The 18,730-nt window shown below is 41.6% G+C and overlaps 1 protein-coding gene and 1 long non-coding RNA gene across 4 annotated transcripts in view; one reads left to right on the top strand and one right to left on the bottom strand.

Annotated features, from left to right (window-relative positions):
- The window catches only part of WWC2 (WW and C2 domain containing 2), a 113,868-nt gene that overhangs the window by 77,134 nt on the left and 18,004 nt on the right, over positions 1-18,730 (top strand). For all 3 annotated transcript variants that reach the window (XM_083457093.1, XM_083457095.1, XM_083457094.1), the window contains exons 11-16: positions 846-1,462; positions 9,602-9,725; positions 11,598-11,678; positions 11,782-11,868; positions 14,887-15,079; positions 17,249-17,413. In XM_083457093.1, the coding sequence (XP_083313219.1) occupies positions 846-1,462; positions 9,602-9,725; positions 11,598-11,678; positions 11,782-11,868; positions 14,887-15,079; positions 17,249-17,413 (1,267 nt within the window). The remainder of the gene's footprint in view (positions 1-845; positions 1,463-9,601; positions 9,726-11,597; positions 11,679-11,781; positions 11,869-14,886; positions 15,080-17,248; positions 17,414-18,730) is intronic.
- LOC310685470 lies at positions 1,488-8,370 on the bottom strand. The gene is made up of 3 exons (XR_014515303.1): positions 7,759-8,370; positions 6,446-6,560; positions 1,488-5,184 (listed from the first exon to the last, which is right to left on the bottom strand). It is a non-coding gene; the product is annotated as an uncharacterized lncRNA (long non-coding RNA).

Consider the following 18,730-nt stretch of genomic DNA (forward strand, 5'->3'; position numbering starts at 1 on the left):
CTCTGTTTACACTGTTGTTATTGACAAGAGAAAAACAGAGGTTTGTCCAACAGAGCTCAGAAAATGTCTACTTTGAAATAGTACTAGTTTGTTTTGGGTGGAATTTTGTTAACTTGGAAACTACTTTTATGCCCCACAAAAATTTAATGTACCTCCTAATAAATATTTGGCTCCCCACAGCCTGTGTCCCAGACCACAGACTCCGCAGAGCAGAAGCAACTTCTATATGAAACAGCTGTTACAGCTGTCAACACACGTCTTCTGCAAGGCATTGCAGCTGCATGAGAGTGGGCAGAGGGAAAGGGGAAAACAGATTAGCAGACACATTTTAGCTGAACAAGGTCTTGTGCATGCAGAGGTGATCACAGTGGAAATTTTAAAAAGGTCCTGATAATTTCTGTTATGTGTACATGTTCCACGTCACCTACCTACCTACCAAGGGGGAACAACGGAGTATCCCAAATAGTGAACTAAAAGAACTGATAAGGGAAGCTATCACATAAATTGTGAACAAATTGATATCCTGTGAAATTATGACCATTCTTGGACACAAAACCTCAAAAAATGAGCTTAAACACTAAAATTACGCTATAATTGGTACATCCTCATATTGTTACCAATATGATGTATAGTTAATTAACTGTCCTCCAAAAACTGTTATCAGACTAATAGGCTCTACCCTCAAAAATTGTAACATTTGTCCTTTTTTCAGATGTCATTGCACTTGACACCTTTACGACCTGACTGGACTATATATTCATACTTTATCCTTTATTGTGGGCTGAGACTAATTGGACACATTGTAGTTTCAAATGAATGCTCAATCTTTTTCTTCCTTTTTGCAGTCTTTCAGCCAGTACGTTATCTATGTCTTCAGGGAGCAGCCTGGGGTCCCTGGCATCCAGTCGTGGGTCTCTGAATACGTCCAGCAGGGGGTCGCTGAATTCCCTTAGCTCTACAGATCTGTATTATAACCAAGGTGAACAACCTACAGATTTAGACTATCAGTATAAACTGGACTTCATATTGCAAGAGAAATGTGGTTACATTCCTTCGGGCCCTATTACCACAATTCATGAAAATGAGGTGGTCAATTCCCATGGGAGAATGGACTACAGCGATTCTTCCAGCTCTCTGGCAGCAAGCCATGCACCAAAATTAACTGAACCTCCAAAATCGGTGACATCGCTGTCTTCAAGATCTTCCCTTTCCTCTTTGTCCCCTCCTGGATCACCTTTGGTTTTAGAAGGTGCATTCCCAGTGCCTCCTCAAGACTCTCCATTGCACCATCTCGCCACGGACTTTGAGGACTGTGATTTACCCAGTGACTTTGCAGGCATTAGCCTCTGTGGGAACCAAATGTTGTTGAACTCTGAAGCCAGAGCATCTTCTCAGTCATCGGTGGATGATAAAGACCTCCATGAAAGTGTTAGGCAAACCATGTCGCCTTCAAGAAATACAGGTAAAAAAGAAGGGTCAGGCCTACCTGTAACATATGGGTATATCTTGCTATTTGTACTCACAAATGTCCATTCTTTCCCCCCCCCCCCCTCTGGAGAATTTTTAGTACTTAAATCCTGGAAATGAAACACACACACACACAGACACGTTCAGAGCAACAAGCTGTCTTTTAACTCGGGGTGTCACACTTAACATGGGACTGTAGGCAGCTGAGCATAGACAGGAATTATGAGTTCTGGCAAGATGTGAGGTAGAGTTGGAATGCAATGCTGGGGCAGATCCCATACGGGAACTGGGCAGAATGTGAGAAGTAGGGATGCATAACAAAGCTCAAGAAAATGGATGGCAGGGTATATCGTAGGCCAGGAAAAAGCTAGAACAAGAGTGCAGGGTAGAAGTAAATTGAGAGACAACCAGATAGATGGGCAGTGGATGACTGGAAAAGTAGCAGGCAGAAAAGGAGACCACAGGATAGTGGACAGGCTGACTACCAGAATAATCCATAAAGCAGTACACAACTAATTACTTAGAGTTGCGGGTGAGCAGTGAGGTAGCCACCTTTGCTATTGACAAGAAGTTGTTCAGGGTGGTAAGAACAAAAAGGGATTGCATGGAGCTCCAAAAGGATCTCTCTAAACTGAATGAAGGGGCATTAAGATGGAAACAAGTCTAAAGTAATGCACACTGGGGCAAAAAATCCTCACTTCACATATACACTCTGAACTAGTGGTGATTGACCAGCAAAGAATTGCTTGTGGGAGATTGCTCAATGAAAATGACCCAGTGTGAAATGACTGTGAAAAAGCAAATTCCATATTAGGGATCGTTAGGAAAGCAACTGAAAATAAATCTGCCAATACCATCATGCAATTATACAAATCTATGGTGTGATGGCACTTGCAGTATTGTGTACTATTCTGGTCGTTGCCCCTTCAAAAAAGGATATTGCAGAGCTGGGAAATTAATAAATGGCAACCAAAACGATATTGAGGCTAGAGCGACTCCTCATTAAGAAAGTTTGCAATATAGCTTTTTTAGTGTAGGAAAAAGAAGGCAAGTAAAGGATGATGGGATAAAGGTATAGAATTACGCATGAGGTGGGGAAGTGGATAAAGAGTTTTTCTCCCTTAATACTAGACTTGGTGTCATCCAAGGAAGGTGAATGTTGGAAGACTTGGAACAGTTAAATGATTGAATATTGCTACCACAGTATGCCGTGATGGTGACCAACCTGGTGGATAGGGATTGATAAATAAGATAAGGCTATCAATGGTGACTGCCCATGGTGGCTTTGTTACTAGGAGTGCAAGGGAGGAGAGTGCTATTGTATTTATGTCCTGCTTGCGGGGCTCCCATTGGCATCTGGTTGGCCCCCGTGAGAACAGGATGCTGACCTGCATTGGCCCAAGATCTGGTGCACTTACAGCTGAAGGCCCTGACAAGGATCTAGACCTGAAGTGTTTGTATTTACACTATGCCAGGAAGATCACTGGGCTGCCATTTTTCCAGAACAGGACTGTCCTGGAACCTGAGTTGTCAATATAGAATACGTCCGCCGTTCTCAGGCCTTAAGCAACTCACCCACAGAGTACAGATTGTTGTTTTGTTGTTTAGTCGTGTCCGACTCTTCATGACCCCATGGACCAGAGCACGCCAGGCACTCCTGTCTTCCACTGCCTCCCGCAGTTTGGTCAGACTCATGTTTGTAGCTTCGAGAACACTATCCAACCATCTTGTCCTCCGTCGTCCCCTTCTCCTTGTGCCCTCAATCTTTCCCAACCTCAGGGTCTTTTCCAGGGAGTCTTCTCATCTCATGAGGTGGCCAAAGTATTGGAGCCTCAGCTTCACAATCTGTCTTTCTAGTGAACACTCAGGGCTGATTTCCTTAAGAATGGATAGGTTTGATCTTCTTGCAGTCCATGGGACTCTCAACAGCACCATAATTCAAAAGCATCAGCCTTTTTTATGGTCCAACTTTCACTTCCATACATCACTACTGGGAAAACCATAGCTTTCACTATATGGACCTTTGTTGGCAAGGTGATGTCTGCTTTTTAAGATGCTTTTTAAGAGTGCAGATAAAGAGACTCATAATCTAGGCTGAGTTTGACCGTCAAAAGTGGGTGGTACCCTTACTCTTCTGAAATATTCTGTCCTCTAGCATAGGACTCTAGCTTTGGGTTAAGGCAATTTCTGGCAGTGCCTTGACGGTTCTCCCCTGGTGCATGCCAAGTCATTCGAGACAATGAGTTAAAACTGTTTTAAGAGCAGTCCGTGGTGTGCTGTTGTTTTCTTTAGCTAACTGACCAAACCATCTACAGTTTTCCAGCAGCTGACTGTTGGGAACTTTAGCAAACGTCTTGTGAGTTTGTTGTGAATGGATTTGTTCTCTGGCATCAAGAGCTTTATTTGTGTTTCCAAGACCAAAATGATTTGCGGCTTTTAGATCCAGAGAGATAAGGTTTCCTTTCAAAGTTCTGTCTTGGAAGGATAAAGAAACAGAAAGAGAGGCATGTGTGTGTGAATACACACATACAGAGAGAGATGCTGTGTCTCAGCTCCTGCTGATACCTTTCTTGTGCTTCACTTGCTGTCTTTCCTTGATTCCTTCAGCTGAAGCTACACGTTCAAAACCTGTCCTCCTCTCCTCTCCCACCTCCCCATGTTCTTACATACAGTATTGCTGCCACCTTCTGGTTCATGTGTTCAACTTCACAAGCATTTTGACCTGGTTATAGAGAATTTTGTTAGTATTTATTCATCCATCCATCTATTCCTTCCTTCTTTTATAATGCTTTCAATGAAGGAATTTCCCAGAGTATTCCTCAACACAACAGAATAATGATCAAATCAGTCACAAAGCAAAAAGAATAAGCACCAGCGATTTTTAAAAGCAGATTAAAATAGTTAGAACTTAATTGAAAGAATAATAGTATGTTACCTGCTGCTGAAAAGATAGCAGCAGGTAACATACAGGAGGCGCCGAGTGAGCCTCTTTGGAGATGCACTTCCATAAATAGGCAACTACCATCAAGAACGCTCTCTCTCCTGTTGCTCCTGGACTTACCTCAAATGACAGTAGCCTCTATAGCAAAGCTCTGCTCTGCAATCTTGGGCACATTGGTGTGGGACTAGGCATTCCTTCATTGATATTGACATCTCCTACTATATAGTGCTTTGATGCCAATGCTTTGAACGAGTCTTTTTCAACCTGGTGCCCTCTAGGTATTTTGGATTACAGTTCTTATCATTGACCATGCTAGCTGGGGCTAATGGGAATTGGAGTCTAACAACATTTGGCGGGCACATGGTTGGGGAAGGCTGAATTGTGCTCTGAAGCAGGCATGTTCAAGAAGAGGAGAGTTGCTGGCACTGTTAGTTGCTTTGGATAGCTGTTATTTTTATTTATTAAATTCATATAGCACCTGTTCTCCCAAGTAGCTCAAAGTGGTACACGTGGTTCTCCTCCTCGTTTTGGGATTCAAAACCTGGTCTCCCAGGTCCTAGTCCAGCACTCTAACCATTGCACCACACTGGCTGTCAAGTTGATTTGGTCAAGTATTGGATTAATGTGGTAACTGAAGCTCGTTTCATGGCATAGACCATTGTAGCAAAGAATGCTGGTTGCAGCCCAAGTGGATTCATGACATACAATATCGATAGCCAGCTGTTATTGCCCAAGCTGGGCTCCCAGAGCTGACTGTCTGCCATCTGCTAGGTTGCCTGAGTAAAGAAAGAAAAATCTATTTGTAATATGAATGACAGTATTTCAGTGCTTAACTCAAGCTTAACACACTTGGCTGAGCTTACTTGATATGAAATAGTACATTCTCTAGCTTATCGCAAACTTGCCAAAAGTGTAAGGACTGCAGATGGCTAAAAGCAGGGTCGGGGTTTTTGGTTGTTTTTTTTAAGATAGCAAGAGGCTTTTCTTCTCGCTCAGCTTGTGGAGGGGGCGGTTGTATGTGTCTGCTTTGTGCAATGCGAGACTTTTATTGGCAAGCTGTAATCTTCTCTAGTTCTCTCCCAGTGCTATAGCTATCAAATTCTAATGCACGACACCATACATGTATGCTCAGGAAAACTGGACATCTGTACACCTTCAATTCTGCCTCACTGTGGTTATCTGATGCGTCTGTCAGAACCTGGAATAAGTTGTGTTTTTTATCTCAAACTTTGTGGAGGTTTCAACCACTCATTGGTAATGGAAGAAATTGTTTTAAAATAAAGGCGTTTATTGGCAATACCATGGAAGTTTTTTGTAACCTGGCTGAGGCTACATGTGGCCTGAGGGGGATTGTCTGCAATTTACATACTCTCTCCTATTCTTGTCAATTGGACTTAGTTTCTGATCCAACATGTACCTATAGCTCCCAGTATTCAAAAATTCATTTATTCTGCTTTACTTTCCCTATTGCCAGGCAAATGGGAAAATATATCCTAGTTCTGTGCAAAGATGCAGACAAAATGAAGTTGATAAAGTGTGTGTTGTACAAATTTCCTTTTAACGGGATAGGGAATCCTTTTCAGACCATGGGTTGTATTTCTTCATGGACAACCTTTCAGAGGCTGGGGAACAGGTAACACATCGATTACATGATGTGGTGCGCATACACACTATTTGAATGGGAATTCCACTCAACTTTGTGGGGTGGCCCCCTCAGATATTTTATTGGGGGGCCGAAGTGACCTCATCCCTAAGGAGTTGGCTTCTGTGTTACACTATGTTACATCCTAGCTTACAAAAGGCTAGAACGGATTGATTGTTTGTTTGGGGTTTTTTTTACATGCACATATCTCCACCTGTTAAGATCAGGAGGAAGGGTCTCTCTTCGTATTTCTGCCACCCTCAGAAGTTTGGGGACAATAAGCAGCCCTGAAGAGGACATTCTCTGTGGCAGTCCCTAAGTTGTAAAATTCAGTCCCCACAGTGGTGCCTCTGGTACTTCCACTATACAGCTTTCAGGGAATAGTGAAGACGTACCTCTTTACCTGGCATTTGACACATGAGAGATGTATTTTCAGGATAGATTCTTAATGGCCAGATAGAGACGGACCTAGAGAACCACTTTTGTCTGCAGACCTAAGGTTCCCCATCCCTGTTACATATGATAAGAGTGAGAAACAATTATCCCCTTATTCAGTCTGAGCTTGTATCTTGTGGAAGATAGGTGTACCATAACTCTGAATGTTTTTCTGCCCTTCTCCCAAATTCAGTCATACCTTGGATCCCAAACGCCTTGCGAGTCGAACGTTTTGGCTCCCAAACGCTGCAAACCCAGAAGTGAGTGTTCTGGTTTGCGAACATTCTTTGGAACCCAAATGTCCAATGCAGCTTCCGTGGCTTCTGATTGGCTGCAGGAGCTTCCTGCAGCCAATCAGAAGACACGCCTTGGTTTCTGAACATTTTGAAAGTCGAATGGACTTCCGGTACAGATTTCATTCGACTTCCAAGGTACGACTGTATTGGAAAGATTCGAGAGCCTGTGTATACTTTGTATTACTTGCTTTGATAGAATTTAGCATTCCCAATTGGCAGAATTTTTATTCTAACAAATGTTGTCATATGTACGCTGAGTGGTCCCTAAATGTACGTTTCTTGTGGCAGCTTGAATGGTCCTTTATCTCTAAAGCATTCAAGGGCTATAAGAATTTGACAGGATTTACTTTCCTTAAAAAATAACTCTTCTTTCATTTGCAAAATGGGATATCTGTAATCCTAACTTTGAGTTTAAATTGGGAGCAGGGAGAGGTTTACTGATAGTACTCAATCTGCCATTTAACAGAGCAGTTCTATGCAGAGTAACTCAGTAAGTTCTACTAAGTTTAAATGGGTAAGTGTTCATAGAATTGCAGCTTTCACCTGCTTTTTACAACTGTAGTACCAATGTATTTGGTAAGTTTAATCATTCTCTTGATACTAAGCATATTTTACTACTTGAATGTGAATTGGGTAGGTTATAAAGAAGCTACTCTGTAACTTGTCTCCTTCTATGTATAATCTACAATCTCTATTATATCAGCTTTGTCTATCTGCAACTGAATTCACTGTGTGTCCTTTAAGTAGCACACAGGAAAGGCAAATCCCTAAGTGCATACTGTACCTTTTGATCATTCATTTGCATTGAACTTACTCCTGAAATTCCTGTATATATCTAGTTTCATTGTTAGCTGCTTTTAGTTCTGTTGATTTCACTGAGAAATTTAAGCATGTGCTTAGTTCTCTCTCTCCCCTCATTGAAATCATCTCTCTCTCCCCCCCCACCATTGACTTTGACTTTTTTATTTTTGCAACACCCATGCCTGCTGTCTCTTGCATCTTTATATGGTGCGGGGGCTTTGTCCTCAAACATAGGTTTTCCCATGCCAGATATCTTTGGGAGTAACAGAGTTAGAATAACCATGAAGTTCTTCCACAGACAGTCTCTGTCATTGTCAAAGTCGATTTCAGACTGCTGCGGTTATTCCTGGGGGTAATCAATAAATCATGTCATCACCTTCACCCCTCTCAAAGTGGTGGAAGAAAAAGCACTTCATCATCAAGGAAAAAGCATCCCCACTGCTACAAATGAAAGGAGAAATGCAGCAATCAATCCTCTAATCTGAAGCCTTAAAATTTAAACATCTTAACAAGATGTAAAGTCATGACTCAGGAGGGGGGCGTAATGCATACCAATACACTTGGCTCCTTGGCAGATGAAAGGACTCCTCAGCCTTGCAACTTATTATATTACAGGATGCTGCTTACAGGGAATGTTTCTTGCTCTCTGCAGGAAACTCCAGCTCATGAATGTGAGCTGAAGATTGAAATTAAGAGGTGGTTGGCCCTAAAGATTCTCCTTAAGTTTTGGTAGTAGAATCATATCACATTCGGCAGAACATATCACTGCTGAAACGAAGGCAGAATTAGAATTAATTTCTCACAGGGATTTTGGTAGGAAGAATTCTGATATTTTAATTCAAGTGTGGCCAGCCAACTAATGTCATCTGACCTGAAGCACTTGGGCAGCCTTCTTCCTAAGGAGAGATGCCTTTTCAAACATGAATTGCCCATCTGTCAACCATTCTGCAAGCTCCTTTTATGTAGGAGAGGAGCAACACCTTTGAAAGTGTACATCATCCAGGTGTGACCTGCCCAATCGGCACTTTCAGAGCTTCCTCTTCTCAGGTGTAAGGTTGTCCAGTGCTGGGCAGTCTCCTATCTGTGTCGAGTTTTGGAGAGGCAGATTGGGACATCTGACAGCCAACCCAATCTGCACTTTCAGAGGCATCTCTTGGGCCACTGAGCCACATACAAAACCAGTCCCCCAGTTGATTCGCCCTGTCTGTGGTTTAGTAACCTTTGATAGGGCAAAGGATTGGTTCCCCAACCCTGTCCTAATTGCTAGGTGTGGGGACTGATTCACTTGTTGGCCAGGTTGAATGGGGCCTTTGCTCTAACTTGGCCCTTAGACGTTCCATTTGAAAGGCTCGTCAAGCACACTGCTTTATAGTATTTCTCAAACAGAATGTGGTAGCAAGCTTGAAAGGTGGGGAATATTCATTTGTAGCTAAGGACTTGGAATAATGCTGATGGGAAACTGTTATGGGCAAGTTAATAACGGTGCTAGGCTATGAAGCTGATTAGTTTTGCACAAAAACCCTAATGAAAGTATGCAATACATTGGTTTTCCACTAGTATGTTAGAACCTACAAATGGATCATTCCCAGACCTGAGATTGGTCACATCAAGGGCACCAGCATTCCCATTTTCTTTGTTTGGTGGGGGTATTTTTTTTTGGGGGGGGAGAAGTGGGGAGATTGTGATAAGATGCAAAGCAAGATAGTCCTCCTTTACCTTTAATGGTTGTACAAAAGAGAATTGTAGTGGCGGTTGCTTTTTTCAGCCCTAAACAGCAAGATGCACTTAGCACATTCTCTCTTCTATGTAATTGTAGGTTGGGGTTAAAGGGGAGTCCTGGATCTAAAAAGGTGTGGTGCTATTTCAGTAAATAACAATAAATGACTTGTGATGAAACGAGTTACTCTGCTTGATGCCCAAGATGCTTTTCAACTTGACTGTGACTTTAGAGCTTTGTGTATATGCTTTTCAGATTGATAGAACCTAAAACAAAGATTTTCTTCCTTCTTGCCTGCTTAGGTGTTGACTTACCAAGAAGAACAGTAAGTCACCACCTTGAGGAGAAGGCAGGGTGTGTATCTGCTGCAGTATCTGACGAGTCCATGGCCGGAGACAGTGGTGTATACGAAGCTTCTGTAAAACAGTAGGTTTAAGGCAGAATTCCATTTGTCCAAAACTAAAATTGGAGCATCTGGCTCTGTCATGTCCAGGCATTTTGCAACAATTTGAAAAATAGTATGTGGGGCTGAGTCGAAACAATTTATCTCATTTTATATTGGTTCCCCACTCGCTTTGCTCATTTGGGTAATTGTAAACACCTTCTCACTATTTTGATGATGAGCTTCCCCTGCTGTTTCATTGCCCACCCAATCCTCAGCCTCATTTGCCCACACTTACCGGCTGTTGGAACTTATGTCATTTTGTCAATAGCGTCACAATGCTGCATCTGACATGATGGTGTCACACAGATGCCACTTACCAAAATAATGTGAGTTGCCACAACCTATCGTATTAAAATGCAGTGTGGATGAACCAAGACTATGGATTGAAAGGACAAAGAATTTTTAAAACTGCACAGAAACAAACATCAACCAGGGGACCAAAGGAGTACTGTATAAGAAACAAGTATAGCTAGGGGTTGCAGGGTTGTAATCTTTTGGGTATTTTGAAACCATTGGCTTGATGGACAGGTTATAAATATGTAATAATAATATAAAAGGAATATCAACTTTGCAAAAACCATACTGCATATCCCTAATTTAAATTTATTAGTGTACTGTTGAAACATCTGAGAATTCAAAGGCAGGATTAAAATATTAGTATTAATAGTAATTAACTTACATGCAGACCAATCTGAATCCCTTTGACTGGAGCATCTGCAGGAGCCCCCGGTGTGCTTACCAAACGCATAAGGTAACATCACTGGGAGCAGAAGAGGGGACAGAACTGGATCAGCTAAGGATCCACTGGAACTTAATTAAGGTGGTCTAGTTACTGGCGCTGTGGGTTAAACCACAGAGCCTAGGACTTGCCGATCAGAAGGTCAGCGGTTCGAATCCCCGCGACGGGGTGAGCTCCCATTGCTCGGTCCCTGCTCTTGCCAACCTAGCAGTTCGAAAGCACGTCAAAGTGCAAGTAGATAAATAGGTACTGCTCCGGCGGGAAGGTAAACAGCATTTCTGTGCACTGCTCTGGTTCGCCAAAAGCGGCTTAGTCATGCTGGCCACATGACCCGGAAGCTGTACGCTTGCTCCCTCGGCCAATAAAGCGAGATGAGCGCTGCAACCCCAGAGTCGGCCATGACTGGACCTAATGGTCAGGGGTCCCTTTACCTTTACTAGTTACTGGCAATGGGCCTGATCTGAGCTTTTCTGCTGGGCCAGCTATGGTTTTGTTGCCACATTCTGCCTTGCTGCTGAGAGTTAAAATTGCTCCCATAGCTGGCCTTTCATTCATTCATTCATGTTAGCACAGAAAGAGGAGAAAGAAGATACTACTTGTAGATACTGAAAAAATAATCTAACAACCCAATGCAATGCTTTCAAGAACAGAGGACTTTTCATTTGTTGTTTTTAAAAAAGCTCTTTCTTGTTTCAAAGCACATTTCTTTATAATAATCAGAATAAATGGCCTAATAAACACTGAAGGGTAAAACACAATTTTAAACAATTTGAGGCCAATTGCAAGCATGTATGAATGGGGGATTTGTTCTCTCTTTGCGCATTTAAGCAATTATAAACGATGATGACCCTTCAAAGGAAGATCCTCAAATAATTAGCCATTAGAGAGATCTACCTTAGCAATCCTTCCTTCCTAGATCCACATGGAAGTAGCTGTTTTCTGTCATCACTTTTTGACATTACATTTGAAACGAAAAAATCCCAAGCATTGACTTGAACAGTGCATTTGGAACAATCTTACAGTTTTGGTATAGAATAAATAAAGTATATTACTGTTCAAAGGTATAAATGTTGGTCTGCTGTGGCTATTCAACCTCTTTTCCTCTCTCCTCTAGACCAAACGATAGTGAAGAAGTTGCATATAGTGAAGATGATACAACAGTTCTAGAGGCACCTCAAGTGCAAATAGGACTCCGGTAAGTCGGCGCATGTGAAAAGTCAGGCTATTCCTTGACAACTGCAAATGTATTACAAGTGCCTGATGCTGGGTTTTGTTTTGTTTTTGTCTCTTCTTAACAGATACGATACAAACAGCTCAAGTTTTGTGGTCATTGTGGGGCAGTTACAAAATCTTCATGCCCTTTCTGTATCCCCTGGCTCCAAAGTGTAAGTAAAGTAATCCCCGGATTATGGTTTATCACATTTTTTGGCATATTTGGAATTGGGAGAAAGTGCTGTGGGAACCCCCCTTTTTGGTTGCTTACCTTTCATCACCTCCCCACAAACATACTCCCCACAGACATACCAAAAGTCAATGATCTTTGCTTTTCTGAGGAAGCTGGGTTAAAGGTGGATCCAGTAGAATTATTTAAGGGTGTTTTTTTTATTCTGTAAAGGATGGTGTCTTACTTCTGGACTGGATAAATACTCACATAGCCTTTAAGAAGATGGTGGTGGTGGAGGAGGGAACCTAAGATTACACTTTCCCCTTTACACCAAAGCCCTGCCATGTGACCCCGTCCTTATTTTTCCATTCCATTTCACCTTAGAAAGTTGTGTGCTCCTTCTCTGCGTCACAGAAGCACCCATCTTCTTTCTTTGCCAAGCAACGAACAAATAAATAGGAATATAGGAAGATATTTTTAATACCTGTGAGGTTTCAAACTGTGCCTATACACAACTTTTTCAAAAGGTGGTCTCAGAGCTATAGGTGAACCCAGCTAAGGTGTCCTTTTAGGTTCCTGTTGCTTTTTGGCCTTCCCTAAAAAGGACACAAGTGTCTATAGTTTAGCAAAACCCCAATCATGAAATATGCCTGGATTTTTCTAACTATCAATTTGACAGGCAAGCAGAAAGTCTTCTCCAGAAGGAGCTGACCTTAAACCGACTATACCTTTTGAGTTGTATCTGAGATTCATATGCTACCTGGAGACCATTTTAAACATTCATTGTATGTGTGTAATGCATTTGCATTTCAAAGGGAATGGAGTTTCACCTTCTCACTTGATAAGCAGAGCAGCGCCTTTTTGTGAAAGCATGAAATGCCTCTTTTACTGGGAGCACTTGTTTCCGTCAAGGTAGCTTAATTTGTGGAAATATTTATGTACTAAAAGGCTGCTTTCTACATCGCAATATGGTCTGGGAGTGCTCCCACAAGACTTAAGCTGTGTACACATTACCGCTTACTCTTGCTCCAGCTCATTCCCACCACTGGGAAACCGAGTAAGCATGACAATAAGCCACAGTCCATAGGTATCTTGTAGCCTCTTGAGAAATATTCCCAGCTTGATGCACTTTCCCTCAAACCAGCTTTCACCCAATTAGAAAATGGAAGCTGCGGTTAAGCGGAGGTATGTACGGTTCTGGATGCCATTGGATGTGCACAGGTAACAGCTTCGGTGAATTAGGAGTTCAGTGTGGGGAAACAAACCAGGTAATAGGCATCAAGTGACGACATCCCTTTCCCCTCTCTGGTTTGTATAGAAAAGTGAGAACAGGACTTGAAACACAGCAGGGAGAAACAACCTCACTGTGTTTCAAATGACTAATGCAGTGTTTCCCAAACTTGGGGTTTTTTTGGACTACAACTCCCATCATCCCTAGCTATTGAGGGCAGTGGTCAGGGATGATGGGAATCGTAGTCTGAAAAACAGCGGAAGATCCAAGTTGGGGAAACACGGCACTCATGTGAACATGGCCTTAGGAAACACAATGTGGAACAGAGAGCGAGAGAGTGCTCCAGCTTGGTTTTTATTTTATCCCTGCCTGCTTTGTTTTCAAGTGCGCAGTGTTGTGCAAGGAGCACTCCCAAGTTGCTGAGCTGTATTGTAGGATGAAGCAATATTACGAGCATTTCTTTAAGCTTTAATTGTGTGCTTGTGGCAAATAAACAAAAGCAGCTGTTTGGGGATAGCAGGACTAGCTATTTTCCGAACTGTAGGTGTGGATGGGGTTGATAACTGTAAAAAAACTGGACCATAAAAAGATTGGTTGACATGATTATATGAGTTGAAGATACCTGAGGGAAAGTCTTAGGATTTTTAAAATTTTATTTTAAATAATTTCTTTGCCACTTTTCATTTAAAAATAATTCCCAAGGCAGTTTACAACAAAATAATAGTAATGAGACCATAGAAATGAAATAGTGAAACTGCACAGTTACCGTCCCACGGTTGCTAAAAGGTGGCATCAGGAAACCCTTGTGCAAAAAGATGGGTTTTTGGTTTCATGTAAGATAAATAATAAAGTGTCTGTGAGAAAGGCAGCATTTGTAAATAACTTATTTTGTAGGATGATCAACAGAATTGTTCTAGAGATCTGCATTAAAAAATAATAATAATCCAAGAGCAATATGAAGAGAAAGTGGCCTTTGAAGTAGATTACTGACCTCACGATTTCAACTGGTCATTGGGGTACAGGACCAATAACAGAAATGTTAGTGGGAATTGGACAACTTTATATGAAGGATTGAAGATTGTGGAAACTCCTTCTGGCTGCCGGGGATTGTAGTCACATACAGCTGGATTCACACTGACATTTCATCACCTGTCACTGGAAACAGTCAAAACGAATTGTGTGGAGGGAGAAATGACAATTTGTATGTGTGAACCAGCACTCAGAACCTGCTAAATGCTCTTAATATTTCTCTCTTCTCCTCCATTTTCTGTCACTTATTCTCCTTAACTTCTGCATTTTAATCTATGTGTCAGTATTCTGTTTACAATTCACAACGTTTCATTTCACTATTTCTTATTTCAAACTCTCAAATTTCTCTGCTTTATTTTCCTAGCCCTTTTTGCATCTTTAAAAGACTTTTCCAACTTTCTAGCATATCACTATCAGGATAGTATTTAGCATCCTAACATATCCCCTGCTATTTCTGGTAGGATAACAGACTCTACAAATTCCATCTGTGATTTGTGAGCTCTTCTTAACTCCCACCCACTCTTGAGTTTCAGCATTTCCATTTCTATTTTCCTTCTTTTCCCCCTAGTTTTCCCACAGGCCGGGTTAGGTGACACACCTTTACTATTGACATCTATAAGGCAGTGGGCACCGAAGTCTCTGCAGTTGAACATAAGACTTATCCAGGAATAAGACATTTCTTTTACAAGTGTTTTGCACAGGGGCTTTGGGATACTTGTTTGAATCATCTTTTGCATGTTTTTTCTTCCCACCTCCTAGGTATTTTAGAGTTGCAGTTCTTCCCTCTTCCGCTGACATCAGCTGTCTTTTCCGCACGAAAGTCCACTCTGCTGCTGAAACTCTTTTATTTAGTGAGATGTTCAGAGTAGCCATTTCCCAGGCCTCTTTGCAGCAGAAGACTTTGAGAGTGGATGTCTGCTCTGTCAGTAAAACTCGCTGGGAAGAATGCCTAGTAAGTATTCTTTATTATTGGCTTTGTTTGATGTTCTTTTGTTTTTTCTCATGCTGATAGATAGGCGGCTTCTGAGGCATGCATTAGCAACCTCCGCAGGACTTAATATATTCATCTCTGATATGGGATGATTGTGGAATTTAGATTCCCTTTTGATCACAGTATTACAGAGGTAGACAATTTGTTCAGTGCTGAGGGCTTCATTGAAAATGCATCATAAGCCTGAGGGCTGCAGCTAATATACATATTTTAGACACATGTAATAAGCATAATTTGCATATGGTTTTAATCGATGTAGTCAATGGCAAGCTACAATGAGCTTTGCAACAAAATAGTGAGCTCCAAGCATGGCAGCCTTTGGTTCAGCCTCTCAACTCAATTTTTTACATTTCAGCTTAGAGAAGTTGAAAACAGTAAGAATTTTTTTTGTGGGGGGGATTTGCTACTATTTGCATTTTTTCATCAGATTCTTCTACATCTCTCTCCAGCTGTGACAACTAGGAAATTTAATGAAAACCGAAAATCCTTTGTTTCTAGCAGATATACAACCCACATGGAGTAGTTAACCCTTTGGCCCTAATTTTTTTTTATATCTTTAGGTTGCAGGTAGATGGACAGGGTTCAGTTTTTGTTGCTTTTATTTTGACTTCCTGTCACATTCACAGGCTGGGAGGGAATGATGGAAGATTGGAATTGAGCCTACTAAATACTTAAATGCCAAACAGTTGGTGCAATTGTTGTGCTTTCAGGAAGCAAACTTTTGTCTACCGGACAATGTTTTTGTTCTTTGGCTATGGAGAGAGGGAAATGCTGCTCCGCAACACAAGCCCCCAGGTTTATTTATTTTGAGAGGGTAGAAGCACTGGAATGTATTTTACGTTTGTGACACCTGTTTTCACTCCATGGCTGACACGATTCTGTCTTACTGTGGCTCCCGAAAGCCCCATTGACATGAACAAGAAACACACGAGTTAAATACTTAAAATACAATTTTGGCGCTGATGCAATTTCCTGGCCTACCTTTTATGTTGATATCTGACAGCATTGACCCACAACACACATCAATACAGAAATGATGTGCAGCCTAGAAAACTGCAAAGCTAGTAAGTTTCTTCCATTCGCCTTTGGAAGAAGGTCTACTAAAGTGCCTTATACCAAATTGCTCCATGGAGCCCAATATTGCCTACAGACAATCTTATTCCAAGACAGAATTTCTCATGCCAGGGAATTGAGCCTGGGAACTTGTGCAAACAAAACATGGGTTCTGTCACTGAGCTCTGGCTCCTCCCCTACCTCAGTGGCAAAGGTGCATCAAACAAAATGGTCACATCCCCCCTGGATAAGAGCACCCTGGTAAGAAGCTGATTGCTCTGTTTTTCTTTGTGTTTCTCACGCTATCATTGCCTCAGTAACCGCACAGTGTATAACGGAAGCATATTGATTAATAACCATGGACACTGCTAGAGTTTAAAATGATGGCGCCTGAGGCATGTTGCGCAATAGGGCTCTTCAAGCCTCCGAATAGGAGCCTGAATTTTCTTTTCTTGCATATAAAACCACATTCTTTCCTCATAATGGACTGATGCCAGGGGTTTTTTTTGCCTCAGGCACCAACTTAGTACTGTTTCTTGCATGGATCTGTTATATTTGATTAGATTTACAGAATTTAAACTACTATATATATTTATCCTTGTGGGTATGCATTGTCTGGTCCTTAATATTTCTAGATTACAACACACACACACACACACACACTCCACACACACACATACGTGTCTCCTTTAAATCAGGCTGTCCCCACATTGAGGGAAAACACAACAGCAGCAAAAGACTGGCTGTTACCAACCAGTGAAGAAGATCTGGGTCCCAGGGCTTAGTTGGGACTCCTTTTGTAGAGTCTTTCTGAATCCCAGTTGCTTGTGGGTTTCCCACAGGTAGTAGTTGCTGTGAGAACAGGATTCTGGGCTACTGTAGATGGGCCCATTGTCCTGTTATTATGTAAGAGGTACAGGAAGTTAGAGGTATTTGAGGAGCCAGTGTAAAACCATGTTGACATATTTGCATTGTTTCATCAGGGATGGGGTGTTGTATCTATCAAAATTCCTGTTATTTTTTATTGATTTGATTTTCTAAATAACCAATGAATTATCATTTCACATTTCTGTGCAGGCTGGAACTCAAATAAGCCTGGCAGACTTGCCATGTTCAGATGAGACTTCTACTCTCTGGTATAACTTGCTGGCTTACAAGCAGATTCCTAGGAAAAATAATAAGGAACTAAAGGAGGATCCTGTATTTGTACCAAGCAACCAGTCGCCTGGCTCCTTGGACCTGGTAAGCAGTGTGTGATGACTTCTGAACAGGAGACTAGAAAAATAGAAGCGGCAACGGTGAAGCAATTGTACTGTCTAATTATTTGCTCCCTCCTGCTGCTTTTGTTAGCTGACTGCCATATGGCCTGAGTGGAGGTGTGTAATTTGGCTTCTAAGAACCAAATCTACCTTGTAAGGGGGGGAAAAACACCTGCAAGCCGCATGTTACCACATTAAAAATTCCCTGTGCATAAAAAAACACAACGCTAGCTCATGGAGAAAGCTTAGGTTACTTTCCACAGTGTTATTTGTTTTGTTTATTTAACAAAATTTGTATTGTATTGTGTTCTTTTTTTAAAAAAAAAACCCCATTTGTAAGCAGTTTGCAACAATATAAAATAAACATTAAAAATGGTTGATGGGAAACAGTTAAAAACAGGCATTAAGATATTCAAAAGATAATTAAAACCAACAGAAGCTAAAGAAAAGCTCAAAACACATTAACCTCTATGTGTCTGGATAGGCTTGCCTAAACAAAAATATTTTAAGCAGGTTCTGAAAAGAGCACAGTGATAGTGCCTGTGGAATGTCAATAGGCAGGGACTTCCAAAATGTAGGCCCTGCCCACACTAGAAGTTGGACGTCTTGCAAGGCCAGAATCAGGGTTAAGGGGCACCTATAACAATGCCAGTTCCACAGGTTGAAGCAGTAGAGTGTGTGCATATGGCATGAGGTGTTCCTGCAAGTAAACTTTAGGGCTTTATATACTCATAGTAACACCTTGAACTGGTAGCAGTGCTGTTGTTTTTACATGGAGTTCAGTTATTCAATCCACACATACACACACACCTTCTGCCTGTACTTGGACTCCTATTCTCAGCTACAAAGTGCACAATTATAGTGGGCCTGCTTGGATTATCTTCTTTCCTTGATCTGCTATTCTATGCGTGATAAAAAGTAAGAGCATATGCTGCCCACCTGGCATGCGTAGCCTTCCTGAAACATGTATAACATTCTTAAAGGCGCATAAAATCCATCGCACACAGGCCCGATCCCATGATTGCTTCCTAGATTTTACCTGGAATGACAGCTTACAAGATCCGGGCCTTCCTGCATTGGATTTAATGAACATGTTGTCTTTTATGAACATTATGTTCATGTACGATTGTCCCGCTTCAGCAGCGTGGGAAGGGAATGAGCATTCCTGTTCGCTACTACAAGTCGGGGAGCAGAGCCAGAAAAAGTTGTAATCTTACCTGGCTGGTTGACATTTATGAATGTCAGATACTTCTGTAAAGTTTGCTTTTGCCAGCTATGCATAAATGGCAGCTAGTTTTTT

The sequence above is a fragment of the Podarcis tiliguerta genome (genome assembly GCF_965153285.1).
Source record: "Podarcis tiliguerta genome assembly, chromosome: 9".
NCBI classification, from domain to species: Eukaryota; Metazoa; Chordata; class Lepidosauria; order Squamata; family Lacertidae; genus Podarcis; species Podarcis tiliguerta.